The sequence below is a fragment of the Acinonyx jubatus genome, chromosome D4, assembly GCF_027475565.1.
Source record: "Acinonyx jubatus isolate Ajub_Pintada_27869175 chromosome D4, VMU_Ajub_asm_v1.0, whole genome shotgun sequence".
Lineage (NCBI taxonomy): Eukaryota > Metazoa > Chordata > Mammalia > Carnivora > Felidae > Acinonyx > Acinonyx jubatus.
Window position 1 is genome coordinate 64,271,730 of NC_069391.1, and position 20,560 is coordinate 64,292,289.

General features: G+C 40.0%; 1 protein-coding gene across 6 annotated transcripts in view; it reads left to right on the plus strand.

Annotated features, from left to right (window-relative positions):
- The window catches only part of FANCC (FA complementation group C), a 265,807-nt gene that overhangs the window by 239,018 nt on the left and 6,229 nt on the right, over positions 1-20,560 (plus strand). For 5 of the 6 annotated variants that reach the window (XM_027048218.2, XM_027048217.2, XM_027048220.2 and 2 more), the window contains 3 exons: positions 235-316; positions 2,780-2,954; positions 7,128-7,334. In XM_027048218.2, the coding sequence (XP_026904019.1) occupies positions 235-316; positions 2,780-2,954; positions 7,128-7,334 (464 nt within the window). The remainder of the gene's footprint in view (positions 1-234; positions 317-2,779; positions 2,955-7,127; positions 7,335-20,560) is intronic. The other variant, XM_027048221.2, reaches the window with a different exon arrangement.

A 20,560-nucleotide genomic window follows, 5' to 3' on the forward strand; every position in this document is an offset into this window, starting at 1 on the left:
ACTTCTGTGTACCTGAGTTAAAGAGCCTTTGAAGTTTAGTTCTGTGTAACACTGAGGATCTTCCCAGGCCTAAGGGATGGATGCTGGCTGGGAACAGCAGGAGACCAGTGGTATGGGTCCCATGGGCCAGGAAAAATATAGCCTTTTTCCAAAGCTCTTTTGGTCTTAGCTGCAGACAATCCTAATAGGTTTGACTTTTCTTCAGCTCCCTCTGGTTTGTCTTTCCACCCACAGATATCCCACAAAAACTGTGGCACCAGCCACTGAAACATATTTCTGAAATGCTCAGAGAAATAGTTGAAGACCAGACTCATGGGTAAGCAAATCCTAATGACGCGTAGGTCCATCTTACAGTGGTTTCTCTTGATCCTTATCATCTGTTTGAGGAGGGCCAAGGGGAAGGCATTACTGGTCTGTGACCACGCCCAAACAGGTAAGCACCTTGCTGAGTGAGAAGTGGAAGAAGCACATAGCTGCACGTGTGTCACTCTGAGCAGCTCAGCAGCAGTGCATATGTAAATACCTTGTATAGAAACTGTCCTGAGTAGTATTGGTATTGGATCTTGAGATGTACAAGCATAACGAGAAGAGCAGACCCTAGGAAAACAGCAGAGTCCGCATGCTGCCGCCACCTCCAGCCATGCAGAGGACCGTGCTCTCTGGGCCCCTTGGTCTTCTCCCTTTCTCTGTGATCTCTAGGGAAGGAAATTCTAAACTTCTCCTGTACAATAGGGTAAAATGTCCCTTTTTCCTCCTCTTTTTAATAAATATTTGTTTAGGGGCGCCTGGGTGGCTCAGTGGGTTGAGCGTCTGACTTTGGCTCAGGTCATGATCTCGTGGTCCGTGAGTTGGAGCCCTGCATCGTGCGCTGTGCTGAGAGCCTGGAGCCTGCTTTGGATTCTGTGTCTCCCTCTCTCTGCCTCTCCCCGACTGATGTTCTGTCTCTCTCTCCCTGTCAAAAATAAACTTTAAAAAAAATTTTTAAATAGATATTTGTCTAAAATTAGAATTATATTCTAACATAAATTAGTTTCTAACATGATATTAAGTACTCTCATGCGTTAATTTTCCTAAAAGCAATCCCATTTAGGCTTTACTAACTTCTTTGTGACATAACACCCTGCACCTTCCTCTTGATTTACTTTTTTTTTTAGAGTACAAATATTTTATTTGTTGTCTGTACTAACTTACTAAGACCGTCTCTATTTGTTCCTTTTGCCACTATTCCCTCTTGAAATTCTCTGTAATCTGCTCGCTGAGCCATCACATATTACGGTTGGTGCTCCTTATGTTTATGATCACTGATGCACATTTGGTGCCGGTTACTCACCACCCCGCACTCAAGATTCTTACCAATAAAGGAGACAAAAAGAACTGGCAGACAAGTGGGGTTCAGAGTATCAGCATGGTAATGGCCTGTAACACCTGTCAGTCCCATGTGCATGCTTTCAGGTTGTCTCTGGTGAAGAGCAGGACCTCAACGCAAAGCCTCATGGGACTCTTACCTAACTTAGATCTGCCTTAACTAGATTTCTGGGTCCACCTGCAGGGAGGGGCAGTGAACAGGTTCCGGTGCTTTCTTAGCCAGCCACTAGGACTGCCTCACATGCTCAGTTACTGGTAGAAAAGAGGAAAAAGAACCCGGCCCATTTCTGCAAGGCAGGCCCTGTAGCCCCTGTCCAGGGAGTGTGAGAGAGTCCTGCTGCTCAGCTTATAGTGAGGTCTGTAGGGAAGATCCTCTGTGGAACCCATTCCTGGCTTTTCAGCCATCATAACCCAGCAGACCGCTAATGTGGCCCACAGAGCACCAGTTCTTCCTCTTGTGGGACAAGTAAGATTAATACTCACTCCCCTTTCTTCTTCTCTCCACTGTTCCACAAGCTAGGTGTTAAAACATTTAGTCACTTGCTCTCAGAACAGACATAGCAGACCCAGATCCAACCAAGAGGGGCCCAGAGCTCTCCTGTTCCAGGAACCTCCCCGGTTCAGAAGAGAAGTTCTGATCTTAGGCCAGTCCCACTCCATTTTCCCCAGGGGAGATGTTAAGCTGCTGACACTGTCACTGTGCATATTAATAGGTCCTTTCCTTGAACAGAGTCTATCTTTTAAATAGCCAGTGTGCCTGTCCATTCCCAGCATGGCAAAAGGATAGCTTCATAAAAGCTTCTAACTTTTCAGCTTCCCATACATGACAGGAAAGAATATACAGTATGCAGCCCGTTCAAAGTTCATCATTGCCAAAATACTGGCCAGAACCTTGTGTTTTGTCAGAAAGGAAATAACATATGTTTTTGTCTGCATCCCTTCCTCGTCTCCATCTGGACCCCAGGGAGCCCTCTCATTTCTTGCTCTGGAGCTACCTGGGTGGCTGCCTCAGGGCTGGGAGGCCCCCTCTTCACAGCAGCCCAGCTGTACAGGCCTTGCAGAAAGCAGAGGGGGCCTTAAAGCTCTCATCTTGTAGCATTCCTGTTGGTCATGGCCCAGAACCTTTCTTTGTCGAAGCCTGTAGCCACTCATGGTCCTTGGATATAAAGATTTAAGTGTCTAAAGTCCTCGGGACACATGGGATTTTGAAAGACCTGCCTTTGAAGGTCCTGTGATGGGTTCAGAATGGCATTGTGAGCTATTTTTTAAATCTAACTTGTATTCCTTGCAAGATGTACCTCAGTGGATAAGAACAATTTAAGCCAACCATTCGCAGACATTACAGCTGCTCTAAGAACCAAAAAGAGAAAGAAGTCAAGTTGCCCAGCTGCCATGTGTTTTGGTTCTGTTCCAGGTCCTACGGAGGCCCCTTTGAGTGCTGGTTTTTGTTCATTCACTTTGGAGGATGGGCTGACATCGCGGCTGAGCAGTTAGTGATGTCAGAAGCTGAACCCCCGGAAGCCCTGCTGTGGCTCTTGGCCTTCAGCCACAGTCCACGTGACAGGAGTCAGCAGCGAGCACAGACCATGGTGGGTGGCAGGACGTGCTGTGTGTGGTGCTCTGGGTTCGTCTCTTGGGATCAGAAAAGATGCTGCAGGAAGGGGCCTGTGGTGGGTTTGGCCTCCAGTAACCCCCAGGCACCTAAGCACTGGCTGTTCACTGTGCTCACGTGTGGTAGCATGTACACATCCACCCAGATGGGTAAGTGCACGCATGCTAGGTTTGTGGTTGGAGACATCTTCTTGCCTCACAGAGTTGACTAGACATGGGAAACTGCCACTCTGCTTTCCTGGGAAGCACCACGGAGATGAGGCATAGCCCTTCTGTCCCCTACATTGTTTTATCTGTTCTTGCTCAGCTGCCACCAATGCCCTTGTTTACAGTCAGCCCTGGCCCAGGGGCCAAGTCCTCTAGCATTTGCCGTGCAGAATCTGACCGCTCCTCTAAGGAGCACTGTCCTCTCTCTGATCAGCAGCCTGTCCCTGTCTGCTTCCGTCTTGACTTACTGCTTTCTTGGATCAGACAACAAATCCTCACATTACAGGCTTTGTTTAGCACTCTTACTAAAGTAATCTGATATTAACCCCTTAGCTTCTGAAAAAAGACATGGGCATTCCCTAAATAACAGAGCAGCTAATACAGGACTGGCTGTCTATGGCAAATCGAGTTTTTATTTTATGCAGAGTATAATGACTACAGGAAGCAGTGCTTTGATTAAAGGCATTGGCACCTCCCTTGCAAATGTTTATTTGCTGGTTTTTAAAACTTTAGCTGCTAACACTTTTTGCTAATTTTAATAATTAAAGGGAGCAAGTTTCTTTATGTAGAGAGTAAGTTTCCTATTTGCTTCATGTTTTCTGTTTGAAAAAAGCAGAGACTAGTACAGATATGTCTGTATATTTTTTTTATTTAAAGACTCGCATGGCATGGGGTGCCTGGGTGGCTCGGTTGGTTAAGTGTCCGACTCTTGATTTCGGCTCAGGTCTTGATCTCACAGTTTGTGGTTTCGAGCCCCATGTCATGCTTGAAATTCTCTGTCTCCATCTCTCTCTCTGGCCCTCCCCTGCATACACTGTCTGTCTCTCTCTGTCTCTGTCTCTGTCTCTCTCTCTCTCTCTCCCAGAAATGGATAAACATTTAAAAAAATGAACGAATACTTGCATGGCAAAGGAAAGAAAGAGTTTTAGATTTTAAAAAGTTGAAATTTGGTGATAATTTATTTTGGATCAAAAATACGTTTTTAAGAAATTATCATAATCCACATATGTGTTTGAGGGTTGCTTTATGACTAAGAAGAAAGCTTTCTATCTCCCTTTTAAAATATCACATTAAACTTAAACTTATTAAGAGAAATCCTAATTATGTTTTCATTATCTTATTTTTAGTGATAATAGTTAAAATATATATAGCACTAATGATTTTCAAAGCCCTGTTATATATACTTTATATTTGATTCCTTATAAGCTAAGTTGGTAAGTTATATGTTAAATTCCTGATCAATCATTGAAACGGACAGAGATTCACTTTTGAAAGGTAGAGAAATAAATTGTCCAAAAGAAAGGTAATTTCTAGAAAGTTCTGCATTGGCATGTCTAATACTTACCTTGGCTTTTTTTTTTTTTTTTTTTAATCTGTACATAGTTCTTACTGCAGGGATGCTGTAGCATACTGGATAAAAATAGATTAGTTCACTTAGAGTAGTTTAGCACCAGCATGTTCGCTTCCTTCTTAGCTATCCTGTGAGAGGGGCTATCTGTCTTGTGACTGAAGACACGTTTCATGTTTGTGAGCCTAAAGCCTCTTCGTCCTTGGTGCCCAACCTGAGGCACTGGTGTGTGTGACATCCTGGGGAGCAAGTGAGCCCAGTTTTCCTAGTTTAGTAATACATACCTCTTTCTCTCCTGGGTTTTGTGAACTTTAAATCCCTTTGATGGTCTGTTGGGTGACTTGAGAAACAAACTGTGAGCTGCCTTTGAATGCATGTTTATTGTGAGATTTGAATGAGCCTGACAACACCTGTGCCCTTTCCTCAAAAGGTGTCATTAAATCCTAGTTAATCGCTCAGCCCTGACAGCGTATTGTGGGCCAGCCTCCACTGGCCATCCTTGAGGTTCAGTAACGGGGAAGCAAGGGCAACTGCCGCACAAAGACGCGCCCTTCTCTCTGCAGACCCTGTTTGCTGCCAGCCAGTGTTCATCTTCTTTTGCTAACTTTGAATTTAATCATGATAAAAACACAAAATGCCAGGGGAGGGTGGGTGATGGGTATTAAGGAGGGTACCTTTTGGGATGAGCACTGGGTGTTGTATGGAAACCAATTTGACAATAAGTTTCATATATTGAAAAAAAAAAGAAAAGCACACAAAATGCCTGTGTTTGAATACCCATAAGAATTAAGCCAGGGTTCATACTCTGACTTTGTTATTCCACCTCTAGGAATTATCCTAGGGAAGGAATTAGAGATCCATACAAAGATTTATGTATAAGAATATCATTACAGCATTGTTGTAATTGCAGATGTTAGAAATGGCCTAAACTTTCAATAGTATGGAACTGACTAAATAAGTTGTGACATATTCTAACCATGGACTAACATTCTGCCATGAAAAATCATGTTCTCAAAGACTTTATGTCATAGATACGTGAAATTACTTACAGTGCATTGTGAGAAGTGTAAGCAAACATGCCACATAGTGAGCTCTGGGTTCACAAGTCCTGGGGAAAGATGAGAAGGTTGTGAACCTGGTTTCCTCCATCTCCCCTGGAGAAAATGGAGCAAGACCAGCCTGAGATTAAGTTAGATCAGATCTTTCATTTGGATGGTGGAGGTACATCATACCTTGTTGTTCAGACTTTCTAGTGAACATATGTAAATTTTCATAATGCAGGATAAAAAGTAATCCTTAGAAAAGAAAGCTTATCTCTTTTACTAAAAACAAATTAAAAAGCATTTAAAGTTTTGGCATGTCAGGTGAAAGCTTATGGATGTGGAAGGCATTTGAAGGGAAAGATGGTCTGGGATGAAGACAACCAGTACTGAACAAGGGTAGAAAATCAAATGCCAGTCAAGAAGAAAATGGATATGAAGGCATAGCTTCCTTAAGCCCTGACATTTTTGCAGACCTTTTAGATGGTAAGATGGTCTTGGGCTCCCATAGACGCCATCAGATGAGGGCAGGCTGGGCCCAGCTGACAGAGGAGGTGGTGAGAGAGTAGCCCTCTCCTGTTGGAATGCTGCCATTCTCCGTGGAAGAGCCCCATGGTACAGTTTCTCACGGTCTTGGATTGTGGTCAGAATAGCTCACACAGCACTCCTAGTGTATTGGAGTTTATGACAGACTTCATTGAATGAGGCTTTAACTTCCAGGGGAAAAAAAAGACGACTCACACAAAATCCATAAAATTGGTCATGGGAATTCTCAGAATAGGCCTAAGTACTCTTTCGAAAATGATGGAACATAGCTGTTCATGAGTTCCATGTGGCATTTTGGATCTATGGCTTTCAGTTTTTCTTTGTTTTCCACGTCACATCTTGATGTACTATTCTTATAGCAAGCAGAAGTCTCAGCATGAAATAAGTATTTTTTATGCAAAAACAACCCACAGACCTATAACGATCACATTATGTGAATTCTACAGACTTGTGACCTCTGCTTATGCTTTCAACATGTATGAACACTGTCCCAGTGTCTAAAACAAAACAAATGTGGTGTGTGTGTGTATGTGTGTGTTTCCTCCCCTTAGAGATAACAAAAGGCAAAAGGCAAACCTCATTCTTATCAGAACATTGGCTCAGTGGAGGTCCAGTTGCATGGGGCTTTAATTGATTTGTGGCTATGATAGAGAGCAAGTCTTCAAGGAGCCTTTTGTTCCTTTTCCCACAATATAAAAATCTGACTACATTCTGCTGAGGATTTTTCTTCGTCTCTTTTCTTACAAAAAAAAAAAAAAAAAAGGTCAATTCCTGGCGTGGTGCCTTGGCTGCTTAGCAAGACGAAAGAAAGTCAAGAAATTTCCATTACGCCCATTTGGGTTTGTGTGGAACAGAGTATAAGCTCAGACATGAGTCGCCTCTGTCTGTCTTCCCTAGGTCACCAGTCCTCTCCTCTTTCTAGGGCTTACTTCAAAGTCCCAAATAAATCCTAGAACCATACAGGTCCTGACTCTTCCCTAATCTCTCACCTTTGAAATTATACTTCCCAGGTAGAGGTAAAGGCAGTGCTCAGCCACCTCAAGAAGCTGCTCAGAAGTCCAACTCTCTCAGCCAGGGATCTACAGGCAGCAGCTGCAGAGAGCCAAGACAGAGACCCCAGACCACCTTCATGTCAACAGCTGATCAGGCACCTCCTCCTGAACTTCCTGCTCTGGGCTCCTGGAGGCCATGCGATTGCTCGAGAAGTCATCACCCTTGTAAGTCTCCCCTTTAATAGTGTGCTAATTCTCATTTGCATTCCAGGTATGAGGATTGCCTGGCCTTTGACAAGTATGTGTACCAGGGTGCTGTCCAAACATGGATGGACAGGCAATGAAGTTGAAAGTTGGGATGGACACCAGAGCCTGCCCCTTGTGCCACCTTCATAATAAGGAAGACAATGGAGGCTCTGAAAAAAGAGGTCACAATTACTGTCAGAGTCCATAGTAAAGCCAGGTCTTCTGTCTTCCCATGTACTTACTCTTTCAGTTACATTCGTCATGAAGACAGACAAGACTTCAGTGAGAAGTGTTCACTATAGCAATCCAAAAAAATTTGTTAATTAAAAAAACAGTGTTTGCTAATTACAAAGAATTCTTTCTGAAACCCAGCTGACATGAGGGATAAAGAATGGTCCAAGTCAAAAGTGAGTATCATTCATGGCACTGGGTTAGGCAATGACTTCTTGGATAATGTCCCCAAAGGCACAGGCACCACCAACAAAAAATAGATAAACTGAAATTCATCAAAATTAAAACATGTTGTTCATCAAAGATACAAGCAAGACAGTGAAAAGACAAACTCAGGAATGGGAAGAAAATATTTGGAAATCACGTATCTGACAAAGGGGTTAGTATCCAGAATATATTGGGAATTCTTACAACTCAACAACAGCAAAAACCCAATTCAAAAATGGACAACAGATCATAAATAGCTAATAACCACCTGAAAAAATGCTCAACATTATTAGCCATTAGGGAGGTGCAAATTAAAACCCATGATAAGGTAACATTCCACACCCTCTAGGATGGCTATTACAAACAAAATGGAAAAAACAAGTGTTGGTGAGGATGTAGAGAAATTGGAACACTCCTATATTTCCAGTTGGGAATGCTAAAATGGTACAGCCACTGTGGAAGAGTTTGATAGTTCCTGAAAAAGTTAAACATAGAATTACTATATGATCTGGCAATTCTACTTCTGTGTAAAAGAATTAATAGAATTAAACACTTGGCCACCCTGTTCATAAAAGCATTGTTCACAATAGCCAAAAGGTAGAAACAACCCAAGTGTCCATCAACAGATAAATGGATAAATAAAATATGGTCTGTATATACAATGGGGTATTTTTGAGCCTTAAAAAAGAATGAAATTCTGATATATGCTACCACATGGATGAACCTTGAGGACATTATTCTAAGTAAACTAAGCCAGACACAAAAGGACACATGCTATATGATTCACTTTTATGAGGTACCTAGAATATGCAAATTTATAGAGACAAAATGTAGAATAGAGGTTACCAGGAGCTGGGCAGGGGAGAGGAATGGAGAGTTGTTTTGGATAATGAAAAAAAGTTCTAGAAATGGATAGTAGTGATGGTTGTACAATATTGTGAATTTACTTCATGCCAATGAACTGTCCACTTCAAAAGGGTTAAAAGACCAAATTTAAAAAGCGTCCACATGCTAGCTTTTGGAATTTTTATTTGCTTTTGTTTTTATTTTTTACTGACATATAATATACATACAGAAAACATACAGCTTGATTAATGTTCATAAACCAAAAATAACCATGCAGCCAGCAACCAAATCAGGAATGTTCTCAGCATCCAGAGAGCCCCTTCTTGCCCCTTTCCCTGGGCAGGTTCTGTTTGAATGTGAATATGAAGAGAGTCCCAGTGATAAGTAGGACTGCCAAGAACCTCAGAAACCAGCACCCAGGAGGTTCTCAGTCCTGGTAAAACAGTCAGCATGGAGCAGGCAGGCCACAGCAGCCAGCCTGTTAGTTCTGCCTCTCATGTTCAGACAGAAGGCTAAGAGCTAAAAAAATGTCCATGTGTCCATTGGTTGATATCAACCAACATTACCTCTGGCCAGCTATAAGTAATAATAGTCACTTTTCAGCCACTATCTCAGCCAAGTGATCAAGGTCAACATGACAGTCATAAGACATGTTGACTATAAGTACCCTTAATATAATGTGATGAAAATGGCACTTCTGTGATCTTCCTCCCCTAAACTTTTATAATCCCAGTCTAATAATGAGAAAAACAAATGAAAAAAATACCTATGTAGCACACTTCAAAACTGTCCAGGCCATCATCAAAAGGAAAGTGTTAGAAACTGTCAAAGCCAAGAGGAGCATAAGGAGACATGAAAACTAAATATAATGTAGTATTTTAGATATTATCCTGGAACAGAAAAAGGACATTATGGAAAAACTAGGGAGATGAGAAAAAGTCTGTCCTTTGGTTAATAAAATGTATCCATATCAGTTTATTAATTGTGATAAATGTACTATACTAATTTAAAATGTTAATGGAAAACCAGATGTCGGAGATATGGGATCTTTCTGTATTATCTTTTCAGTAAACTAGAAGTCTAAAACTGTTCTAAAATTAAAAGCTATTTCAAAAAGTCAACAGCAGGTGCTTTTGAATCATGAAGGTATTAGAGCCATTTTTGTCACCTGAAACAAATGAAATACGATGAGACAAATGAAAATGGAAATAACTTTCCAGAATTTATGACACACAGCAAAAGCAGTTGTAATAGGGAAGTTCGTAGCAATACAGCTCCTAAGATCCAGGAACAAGGCAAGGATGCCTACTCTCACCACTTTTATTCAGCGTAGCACTAGAGGCCCTGCCCACAGCAATCAGACAAGATAAAGAAAAGACATCGAAATTGGTAAGGAAGAAATAAAACTGTCACTATTTGCAGATGACATGATACTATATTTAAGAAACCATAAAGACTCCACCAAAAAACTATTAAGACTAATAAATGAATTCAGTAAAGTCACAGGATACAAAATTACCCTACAGAAATGAAACATCAAAAAGTGAACAGTCCCATTTACAATTGCATCAAAAAGACTAAAATACATAGGAATAAATTTAACCAAAGAGATGAAAGGCCTGTACTCTGAAAACTATAACATACTGATGAAAGAAATTGAAGACAGTACAAATAAATGGAAAGATATTCCATGTTCATTGATTGGAAGAATTAATATTGTTACAGTTTTTACCCAAAGCAATCTGCGGATTCATTGCAATCCCCATTAAAATACCAATGGCATTTTTCACAGAACTAGAACAAACAATCCTAAATTTTGTATGGAACCACAAAAGATCCCAAATAGCCAAAGTAGTTTTGAGAAAGAACAAAACTAGAGGTATCACATGTCCTGATTTCAAACTATACTACAAAGCTTTAGTAATTAAAATAGTATGGAACTGGCACAAACAGACATATAGATCAATGGAATAGAGAGTTCAGAAATAAATCCACATATATACAGTTAATCTACAAAAATGGAGGCAAGAATATACAATGGGGAAAAGACAATAAATGGTGTTGGGAATACTGGACCACTATCTTATACCATATGTAAAAATAAATTCAAAATGGATTAAAGACTTGAATGTAAGACCTGAAACCATATAACTCCTAGAAGAAAAAACATAGGCAGTAAGCTCTTTGACATCATTCTTAGTGGTGTTTTTTTGGACCAGTTTCCTCAGGCAAGGGCAACAAAAGCTAAAATAAAACAAATGGGATTATGTCAAACTAAAAAAGCCTTTTCGTGGTGAGGGAAACCATCAACAAAATGAAAAAGTAACCTACTGAATGGGAGAAGATATTTGCAAATCATACATCTGCTAAGGGGTTAATATCCAAAATATATAAAGAACTTTCACAACTTTAAAAAAATTGATTAAAGTTGGGCAGAGGACTTAAAAAGGCATTTTTCCAAAGAAATACAGATGGCCAAGAGACACTTGAAAAGATGCTCATCATCACTAGCCCTCAGGGAAATGCAAATCAAAACTACAATGGGATATCACCTCACACCTATCAGATAGGCTGTCATCAAAAGGACAAAAAGGAAGAGTTGACAGGGATATGGAGAAAAGAGAACCTTATATACCCTGTAGGTAAGAATGTAAATTGGTGCAGCCACTATAGAAAACAATATGGAAGTCACTCAGAAATTTAAAAATACAACTACCGTACCATCAAGGAATTCTACTTCCAGGTATTTATCTGAAGAAAATGAAAACATCTATTCGAAGAGATAACACGTTGCACCCCTATGTTCATTGTAGCGTTATTTACAATAGCCCAGATATGGAAGCAACCTAAGTTGATAGATGTCAATAGATGAATGTATAAAAAGGTTATATATGGTATGTATATGGACTGTTATTACTCAGCCATAAAAAAATGAAAAAAAATGAAATCTTGCCATTTGCAAACACATGGGTAGACCTTGAGGGTATTGTGCTAAGTGAAATAATAAAGAGAAAGACTAAAAAATAATAATAAAAGAGAAAGATAAATACCAGATGATTTCACTTATATGTGGAGCCTAAAAAACAAAACGGGCGCCTGGATGGCTCAGCTGATAGAGCATGTAACTCTTGATCTCAGGGTCATGAGTTCAAGCCCTACAAGATAGGGCTTACCTTAGATAGATAGATAGATAGATAGATCAATAGATAGATAGATAAAATGTCTTTAACTATTTAAGAAAAAAGTAAAAATTAAAAACAAAACAAATGAATAAGAAAAAGTGGAAACAGACTCATAGATACAAAGAACAAACTGATAGTTACCAGAATGGTGGTTAGGGAGTGCGGGGGGGGGGGGGGGGGGAGGGGGGCAAAGTAGATGAAGGGGATTAAGAAGTACAAATTTACAGTTATAAAATAAGTAAGTCATAAATTCTGGTTCAAGATGGCAATGTAGGAAGACACCTATTCCACAGACATACCAAACCTATGCCTATTTATAGAGCAATTCCTCCTGAAAAACTGAAGGCTGACTGAAAAGCTTCTGCACAACAAAAGATAGGCCATAGAGAATGGCAAGAGAGATGGAGACATGGTAATATTAAGGGAACACACACTGCAAACTACAGTGGAGAGGGTCCCTCAGTACCATAAGTAGATTCATCTGCCCTGGGGCACAGAAAAAAAAAGTCATGGTTTAAAAGGCTAACTAAAATATAGAGGAATTAGCCCTAGACCCCTGCCAAATGGTGGGGGAGCTGCTGGAATTCTTTGGGTTTGAGAGGCTGGTGAGCACCATGATTTACGTTCTCCCTTCATCTTCATAGCATAGACTGGCCAGTATTTAGGCACCACAGCCAACCTGCCACCTCAGCAAGCCCCATGCCTCTAGCCCACACAGCACCAGACACCTGTGAAATAGGAAAAAACAAAAACAAAAAACAAAAACCTGTGGTTTAAAAGAACAATTAGAACATAAAGGCTCCAGCTCTAGAACCCTGCCAGTGTGTGTGTTTTGGGGGGTAAGGGGTGAGGGGTGGTCTGGTGGAACTCTCTGGATTAAAGGGCCTGTCAAGTGCCATGGTTTACAATCCCCCTCCACCTCGGTAGCATGGATGGGAGCAGGGTCCAGGTGCCCCAGCCAGCCTATCACCACAGTGAGCCTGGGTCCCTAGCCCATACTAACCCAAGCCTTCCCACCAAGGTGGCCTCAGCACAGTGCCGACAAGGGTACCCCTGGTCAGCATTCACTGTAGCTCTAGCCATCTCACCAAGGTGACACAGATGCAGGACAGCACTACTTTGGTTCCAGACAATTTGCTAAGATACCCCCAGTGCAGGACATCCTGGGCCCTCCCAGCCTATTCCCACCTTGGCCTCTGCTGCCCCATCAGGAGCCCCTTGTACTGAGCATCTTGGGACTGCAACCTACCTAGACACAGATCTAAGCAGCCAGCCAAAGTCACCAGGCCTACATTGTCTACACAGAAGATGGCCATTCTTTCAGGTTGAGGAGAATTAACTGTTTAACTGAATTCATCAAAATACAGGCCAGGCAAAATGAAGAGATGGAAAAATATGCTCCAAACAAAATAACAAGCACAAAACTCAGGAAAAATCTAAATGAAATGGAGATTACCATTCTTCCTTATAAGGAGTTCAAAGTAATGATCCTAGAGATACTCACCAGAATGGAGAGAAAATTCAGTTAATTTACTGAGAACTTTAACAAAGACATAGATAATATAAAAAAGAATGAATCAGAGGCACCTGAGTGACTTAGTTGTTTAAGTGTCCAACTCTTGGTTTTAGGTCAGGTCACAATCTCACAGTTCATGGGTTAGGGCTCCATGCTGACATTGCAGAGCCTGCTTGGGATTCTCTCTCTGTCTCTCAAAAATAAATAAATAAACTTAAAGAATGAATCAATGAAAAATAAATAAATGAAAAATACATTAGAGGAAATCAACAGTAGATTAGAAGAATGGATCAGTGATCTGGAAGACAGGGTAATAGAACAACACCCAAGATGAACAGAAGACTTTTTTTAAATGAGGTTAAGGGCTGTCTTGGACAACATCAAGTGAACAAACAGAAGAAGAGAGAAAGGGGCAGAAAATTTATCTGAAGAAATGATAGCTGAAAACTTCCCTAAAGTGGGGAAAGAAACAGACATCCAGGTTAAGGAAGCACAAAGAATTTCAAACAAGATGAACCAAAGGAAGTCCACACCATGACCATACTAATTTAAAATGTTAAAGATTAAAGATGAAGAGAGAATTTTAAAAGAAGAGAGAGACAACTAGTAACATAAAGGGAAACTCCATAAGGCTTTCAACTGACTTTTCAGCAGAGACTTTGCCAGGTCAGAAGGGAGTGGCAGCATGATAGATTCAAAAGGATGAAAGGGTAAAAAAAACATACAAGCAAGAATACTCTCTTGGAAGATTATCATTCAGAATTGAAAGAGAGTTTCCCAGAGAAAAGTCAAAGTAGTTCATCATCACTAAACCAGCCTTACAAAAAAAACGTTAAAGGGAATTCTTTAAGTGGAAAATAAAAGGCCATAATCAGAAATAAGAAAATTATAAAAGGAAAAAATTTCATGAGTAAAAGGAAACACATAGTAAAGATAGTAGAACAATAACTTATAACTTGAAGGTTATGAGACAAAAGTAGCAAAAAGTAGTAGTACATATATAACCTTGGATGGGATGGTAAAAAGGAAGTTCTTTTAGAATGTGTGCAAACTAAATGACTATCAATTTAATATAGATTGCTATATAACTAGAATGTTATGCATGAACCTCATCGTAGTCATTAACTAAAAACCTATAGTAGATACACAAAAAATAAAGAGAAAGAAAGCCAAGCATAACACTAAAGAAAGCTGTCAATCATAAGGAAAGAGAAGGAGAGATGAAAGAATAGAGAAGAACTACAAAAACAACAGAAAACAATGAACAAAATGGCAATATATACATACCTATCAATAATTACTTTAAATGTAAATGGTCTAAATGCTCCAATTAAAAGACAATAGGTGATGAAGTGGATTTAAAAATACTCAAGACCCTCATCTACATGCTGCCTACAAGAGACTCATTTCAGACCTAAAGACACAGACTGAAAGTGAAGGAATGGAAAAATATATTTCATGCAAATGGAAACAAAAAAAAGAAGAAAAGTGAGGTAATAATACTCATATGAGACAAAATAGGTTTTAAAACAAAGACTGTAACAAGAGACAACGGCATTATGTAATGGTAAAGGGATTAATGTACCAAGAGGGTATAATAATTATAAATATCTATGTACCCAACACTGAAGCATCTAAATACATAAAGCAAATATTAACAGACATAAAGGGAGAAATTGCTAATAATAGTAGGGGACTTTAATATCCCACTTATTCCAATAACTAGATCATCCAGGCAGAAAGTCAATAAGGAAACAGTGTCTTTGAATGACCCTCTAGACCAGATGGACTTACATATATACAGAACATCACACCCCAAAATACCAGAATACACAGTCTTTTCAAGTGCACACAGAACATTATCCAAGATAAATCACTCGTTAGGCCACAAAACGGGTCTCAGTAAATTTAAGATTGAAATCATACCATGCATCTTTCCCAACAACCATGGTATGAAACTAGAAATCAATAACAAGAAAAAATGAAAAGAAAAATAAGAAACAAACATGTGGAGGCTAAACAACCGGCTGTTAAACAACCAATGGGTCAATGAAGAAAATCAGAGAGGCTATCAGAAAAATACACAGAGACAAAATGCAAACACAATGGTCCAAAATCTTTCAGATGCCGTGAAAGTAGTTCTAACAGGGAAGTTTATATCAATACAGATCTACTGTAGGAAACAAAAAAAAAAAAATCTCAAACCATCTAAACTTACACCTAAAGGAACTTGAAAGAGAACAAAGCCCAAAGTTAGTGTAAGGAAAAAAAAAAACAAAAAAGGAAAGGAAAGGAAAAAAAAAGATCAGTGAACCCAAGAGCTAGTTCTTTGAAAAGTTAGACAAAATTGGTAAACCTTTAGGCAGAAAAAGAAAAAACTGAAATAAAAAAAAAATCAGAAATGAAAGAGGACAGGGCAACTGGGTGGCTCAGTTGGTTAAGCACCCAACTTTGGCCCAGGTCATGATCTCGGGTTTGTGAGTTTGAGCCCCTGTCAGGCTCTATGCTGACAGAACCTGCTTTTGATTCTGTGTCTCCCTCTCTCAATGCCCCTGCCCCGCTCATGCTCTGTCTCTCTCTCAGAAATAAAAAAATAAACATTAGAAATGAAAGAGGAGAAGTAACAATCAGAACCACCAAAATACAAAGGATTATAAGAGACTATTATGAAAAATTACATGCCAACAAATTGAACAATCTAGAATAAATAAATTCCCAGAAACATAATCTTCCCAAATTGAATCAGGAAGAAATAGAAAATATGAACATACTAATTACTATAATGAAATTGAATCAGTTTTCAGAAAACTTTCAGCAAACAAAAATCTATGACCAAATGGATTCACTGGTGAATTCTTCCAAACATTTAAAGAAAAGTTAATACCTATTCTCTTCAAACCATTCCAAAAATATGGAAGAGGAAGGAAAACTTCCAAATACATTCTATGAGGCCATTACCCTCATACCAAAACCAAAGGCACAAAAAAAAGAAAATTACAGGCCAATATTATTGATGAACATAGATTCAAAATTCCTCAGCAAAATATTAGCAAATTGAATTGAATTTTCAGTTTCACATGGAACATTGTCCAGATCACACATTAGGCCATAAAACAGAATTAAAAGTACAGTTTCCCATGGGGTGCCTGGGTGGGTCAGTCATGGCAAACGCAGTCAAAGCCATGACTTTGGCTCAGGTCATGATCTTGAGTGGTTTGTGAGTTTGAGCCCCGCGTCAGGCTCTGTGCTGACAGCTTGGAGCCTGGAGCCTGCTCCAGATTCTTTATCTCTCTCTTTGCCCCTCTCCCCCTCATTCTCTCTCTCTCTCCCTCTCTCTCTCTCTCTCTCTCTCTCTCCCCCTCTCCCCCTCTCCCCCTCTCCCTCTCTCCCTCTCTCCCTCTCTCCCTCTCCCTCTCTCCCTCTCCCTCTCTCCCTCTCCCTCTCTCCCTCCCTCCCTCTCCCTCTCCCTCTCCCTCCCCCTTCCCCTCCCTCTCCCTCTCTCAAAAATAAAAACAAATTTTTTAAAGTACAATCCCCATGATCAAGTGGGATATATGCCACGGATGCAAGCATAGTTCAATACTTGTAAATCAATCGATGTGATATACCACATTAACAGAATAAAGCATAATAATCATAGTCATTTTAATGTTTGCAGAAAAAGCACCTGACAAAATTAAGCACCCATTTATGATAAAAACTCTCAACAGAATAGGTTTAAATGGAAGGTATCTCAATAAATGACAAACCCACAACTAACATCATACTCAATAGAGAAAGTTAAACTGAGAGCTTTTCCTCTAAGATTGGGAACAAAACAAGGACATCTACTGTTGGCCAGTTTTATTCAAAATAGTACTGGAAGTCCTATCTACAGCAGTCAGACAAGAAAAAGAAATAAAATTTATCCAAATTGATAAGGAAGAAGTAAACTGTCACAGTTTGCACATATGACATGATGCCATACATAGAAAACCATGGACTCTACCAGCAAAACTATTAGAATTAATAAATGAGGGGTGCCTGGGTGGTGCAGTCTGTTAAGTATCAGGTCAGATCATGATCTCATGGTTTGTGAGTTTGAGCCCTCCATCAATCAGGCTGTCTGCTGTCAGCACAGAGCCCATTTTGGATCCTCTGTCCTCCTCTCTCTCTGCCACTCCACTGCTCGTGCTCTCTGTCTCAAAAATAAATAAACATTTTTTAAAAAGTAAAATTAAAGAATAAATGAATTCCATAAAGTTTCAGGATACAAAATTAATATGCAGAAATCTGTTGCATTTCTATATACTAACAAGAAAGTAGCAGAAAGAAAAAGAAGACAACTCCATTTACAGTTGCACAAAAAAGATTAAATACCCAGGAATAAACTTAACCAAGAAGTTGAAAGACCTATACTCTGAAAACTACTTTCATCAATGAAAGATCTCAAACAATCTAACAGTACTACTTTGATGAAAGAAATTGAAGATGACACAAACTGAAAAATACACCATGCTCATAGCTTGGAAGAATTAATGTCCATATTACCCAAAGAAGTCTGTAGATTCAGTGCTATTCCTATCAAAATACCAATAGTATTTTTCACAGAACTACAACAAATAAACTGAACGTTTGTATGGAACCACAAAAGACACTGAATAACCAAAGTAATCTTGCGAAAGAACAAAGCCCAGTCCCAGATTTCAAGATATACTACAAAGCTATAATAATCAAAACACTATGGTACTGGCTCAAAAATAGACACACAGATAATTGGAACAGAGCAGAGATCCCAGAAATAAACCCATACTTATATGGTCAACTAATCTATGACAAAGGCAAGAATCTACAATGGGGAAAAGTCTCTTCACTAAATAGTGCTGGAAAAACTGGACAACTACATGCAAAAGAATGAAACTGTACCACTGTCTTACACCATACACACAAAAAAAAGACCCAAAATGGATCAAAAACAAATATGAGGCCTACAACCATAAAACTCCCAGAAGAAAACATAGGTAGTAATTCCTTTGACATTGATCTCAGCAACATTTTTCTAGATATGTCTCCTCAGGCAAGGGAAACAAAAGCAAAAATAGACAATTGGGATTATACCAAAGTAAAAAGCTTTCAGAGTGAAGGAAACCATTAACAAAATGAAAAGGTAATCTACTAAATGGAAGAAGATATTTGCAAATGATATCTGATAAAAAGCTAATATCCACAATATATAAAGAACTTACACAAGTCAACACCAAAAATGCAAATTATCCAATTAAAATGGGTAGAGGACCTGAATAGACATTTTTCCTAAGAAGGACATACAGATGGCCAACAGACATGAGGAGATGCTCAGTATCCCTAATCATCAGGGAAGTGTGAATCCAAATCACGGTGAGATGCCACCTTAGACCTTGTATGAATGGCTAAAATTAAGACAACACCAAGTGTTAGTGAGGATGTGGAGAAAAAGGAAACCTCGTGCACTGTTTGTGGGAATATAGATTGGTGCAGCCACTGTGGAAAACAGTATGAAGGTTCCTCAAAAATTTCAAAATAGAATTATTTTACAATCCAGTAATTCCATTACTGGTTGTTTGCCTAAAGAAAACAAAAACACTAATTTGAAAAGATACATGCACCCGTATGTTTTTTGCAGCATTATGTACAATAGCCAAGATATGGAAATACCCTAAGAATCCATCAGTAGATAAATGGATAAAGAAGTGATATATGTACACAATGGAATATTATTCAGTCATAGAAAAGAATGAGATCTTGCCATTTGTGGCAACATGTGTAGACCTAGAGGGTATAACGCTAAGTGAAATATGTCACACAGAGAAAGACAAATATCATACAACTTCACTTATATGTGGAATCTAAAAAATAAAACAAATGAATAAAGTCCATGAGGCTGTCATGTACAGCATGGGAAATATAGTCAATATTATTGTATTAACTTTGTGTGATGACAGATGATAACTAGATATCACATCATTTCATAATGTATAAAAATATTAAATCACTATGATGTAAACCTGAAACTGATAGGATATTAGTTTTTCAACTAATTATTTTTCAACATTATAAGTCAACAGCAGGCACTTTTGAATCATGAAAGCATTGGTGGCATTTTTTGTCCCCTGATCTCTGACCTTCTGTCCTTGTCCTCAGTACCTGTGGATGGAACCACAGCCCTGAGGGGAGCCTTCTCAAGCCTGGCAGCTGGGACTCAAACCCTTCCTCCTGGAGCCTGTGCCCTCCTTCTCCCTGGGGAACTCCTGTTCTGCTGGTCTCCAATTCTGTCACCTTGGGAATGGAGAAGCAGACCCTTGCTGGAGTTTGCCTTGCTTTACAGGCCAGAGAGATGATGGTGGGCCTGGCCTTGCTCATGGGGTGTGAAAGGAAGAAAGTGGCCCAGAGAATGCTCCTCAGAGACACCCAGTTATTCCAGTCACATATTCACCCATTCTGGGGAAACAGTCACATTCAGAATGGACCACCTTTAAGTCTCTCCCACAGAGAAGCTGCCGTGAATAAGGAGCTAGAGTATTCCACAAATTCAGGTTGTGCCGTGCATTCTCACAAAATAGTCCAGCTGCGGACCTGTTCGTGAGGCTGAGGGAAGTTTGAAAACCCGGTGAATCTTCATAAAGTATCGTTAAGTCCGCTCAGCTGCAAAAAAAAAAAAAAAAAATCATTGAAGGAAAAGCACCAATGTTCTTCTTTACACATTGGCCTCTTAGCAGGTGCTAGCTGTCTGGGCACCTTGGAGCCCATCATGGCCGAGAGAGCCTCCTAGACACTGTCCTTGCAGGTGTTTTGAAACTATTTTTAGTAACATACCACACTTCTTAACTGGAAGGCTTCCTGCAGTGGCCCCATGACAGGTTGAAGACAGCCTGGCTAATGCAGCTACAAACAGAACAGAGGGCAGGAGTCCTCCACATGGTGCCAGCTTCTCATGGGTTTCTCCTCGTCCCCCCATCTCATCAGTTCCTCTCTCTGGAAGCACCCTGGCAGGAGCGCTGGGCCAGGCTGCTTGGCCGGGAGCAGGCAGTGGCCAGATGGTAGAAGTGTTGGCTTTGGTAGGATGGCCTTTCTCTTCCAGCTGCCCTGAGGACCCCAGCCCTGACCCAGCTTTGATGTGAACTCAGGCCCGAGCAGAGCAGTTCCTGGGCCTGTGCCCTATCTTATCCCTCTTCTCCCAGCACCAGCTTTGGGGAGCACTCTATGCT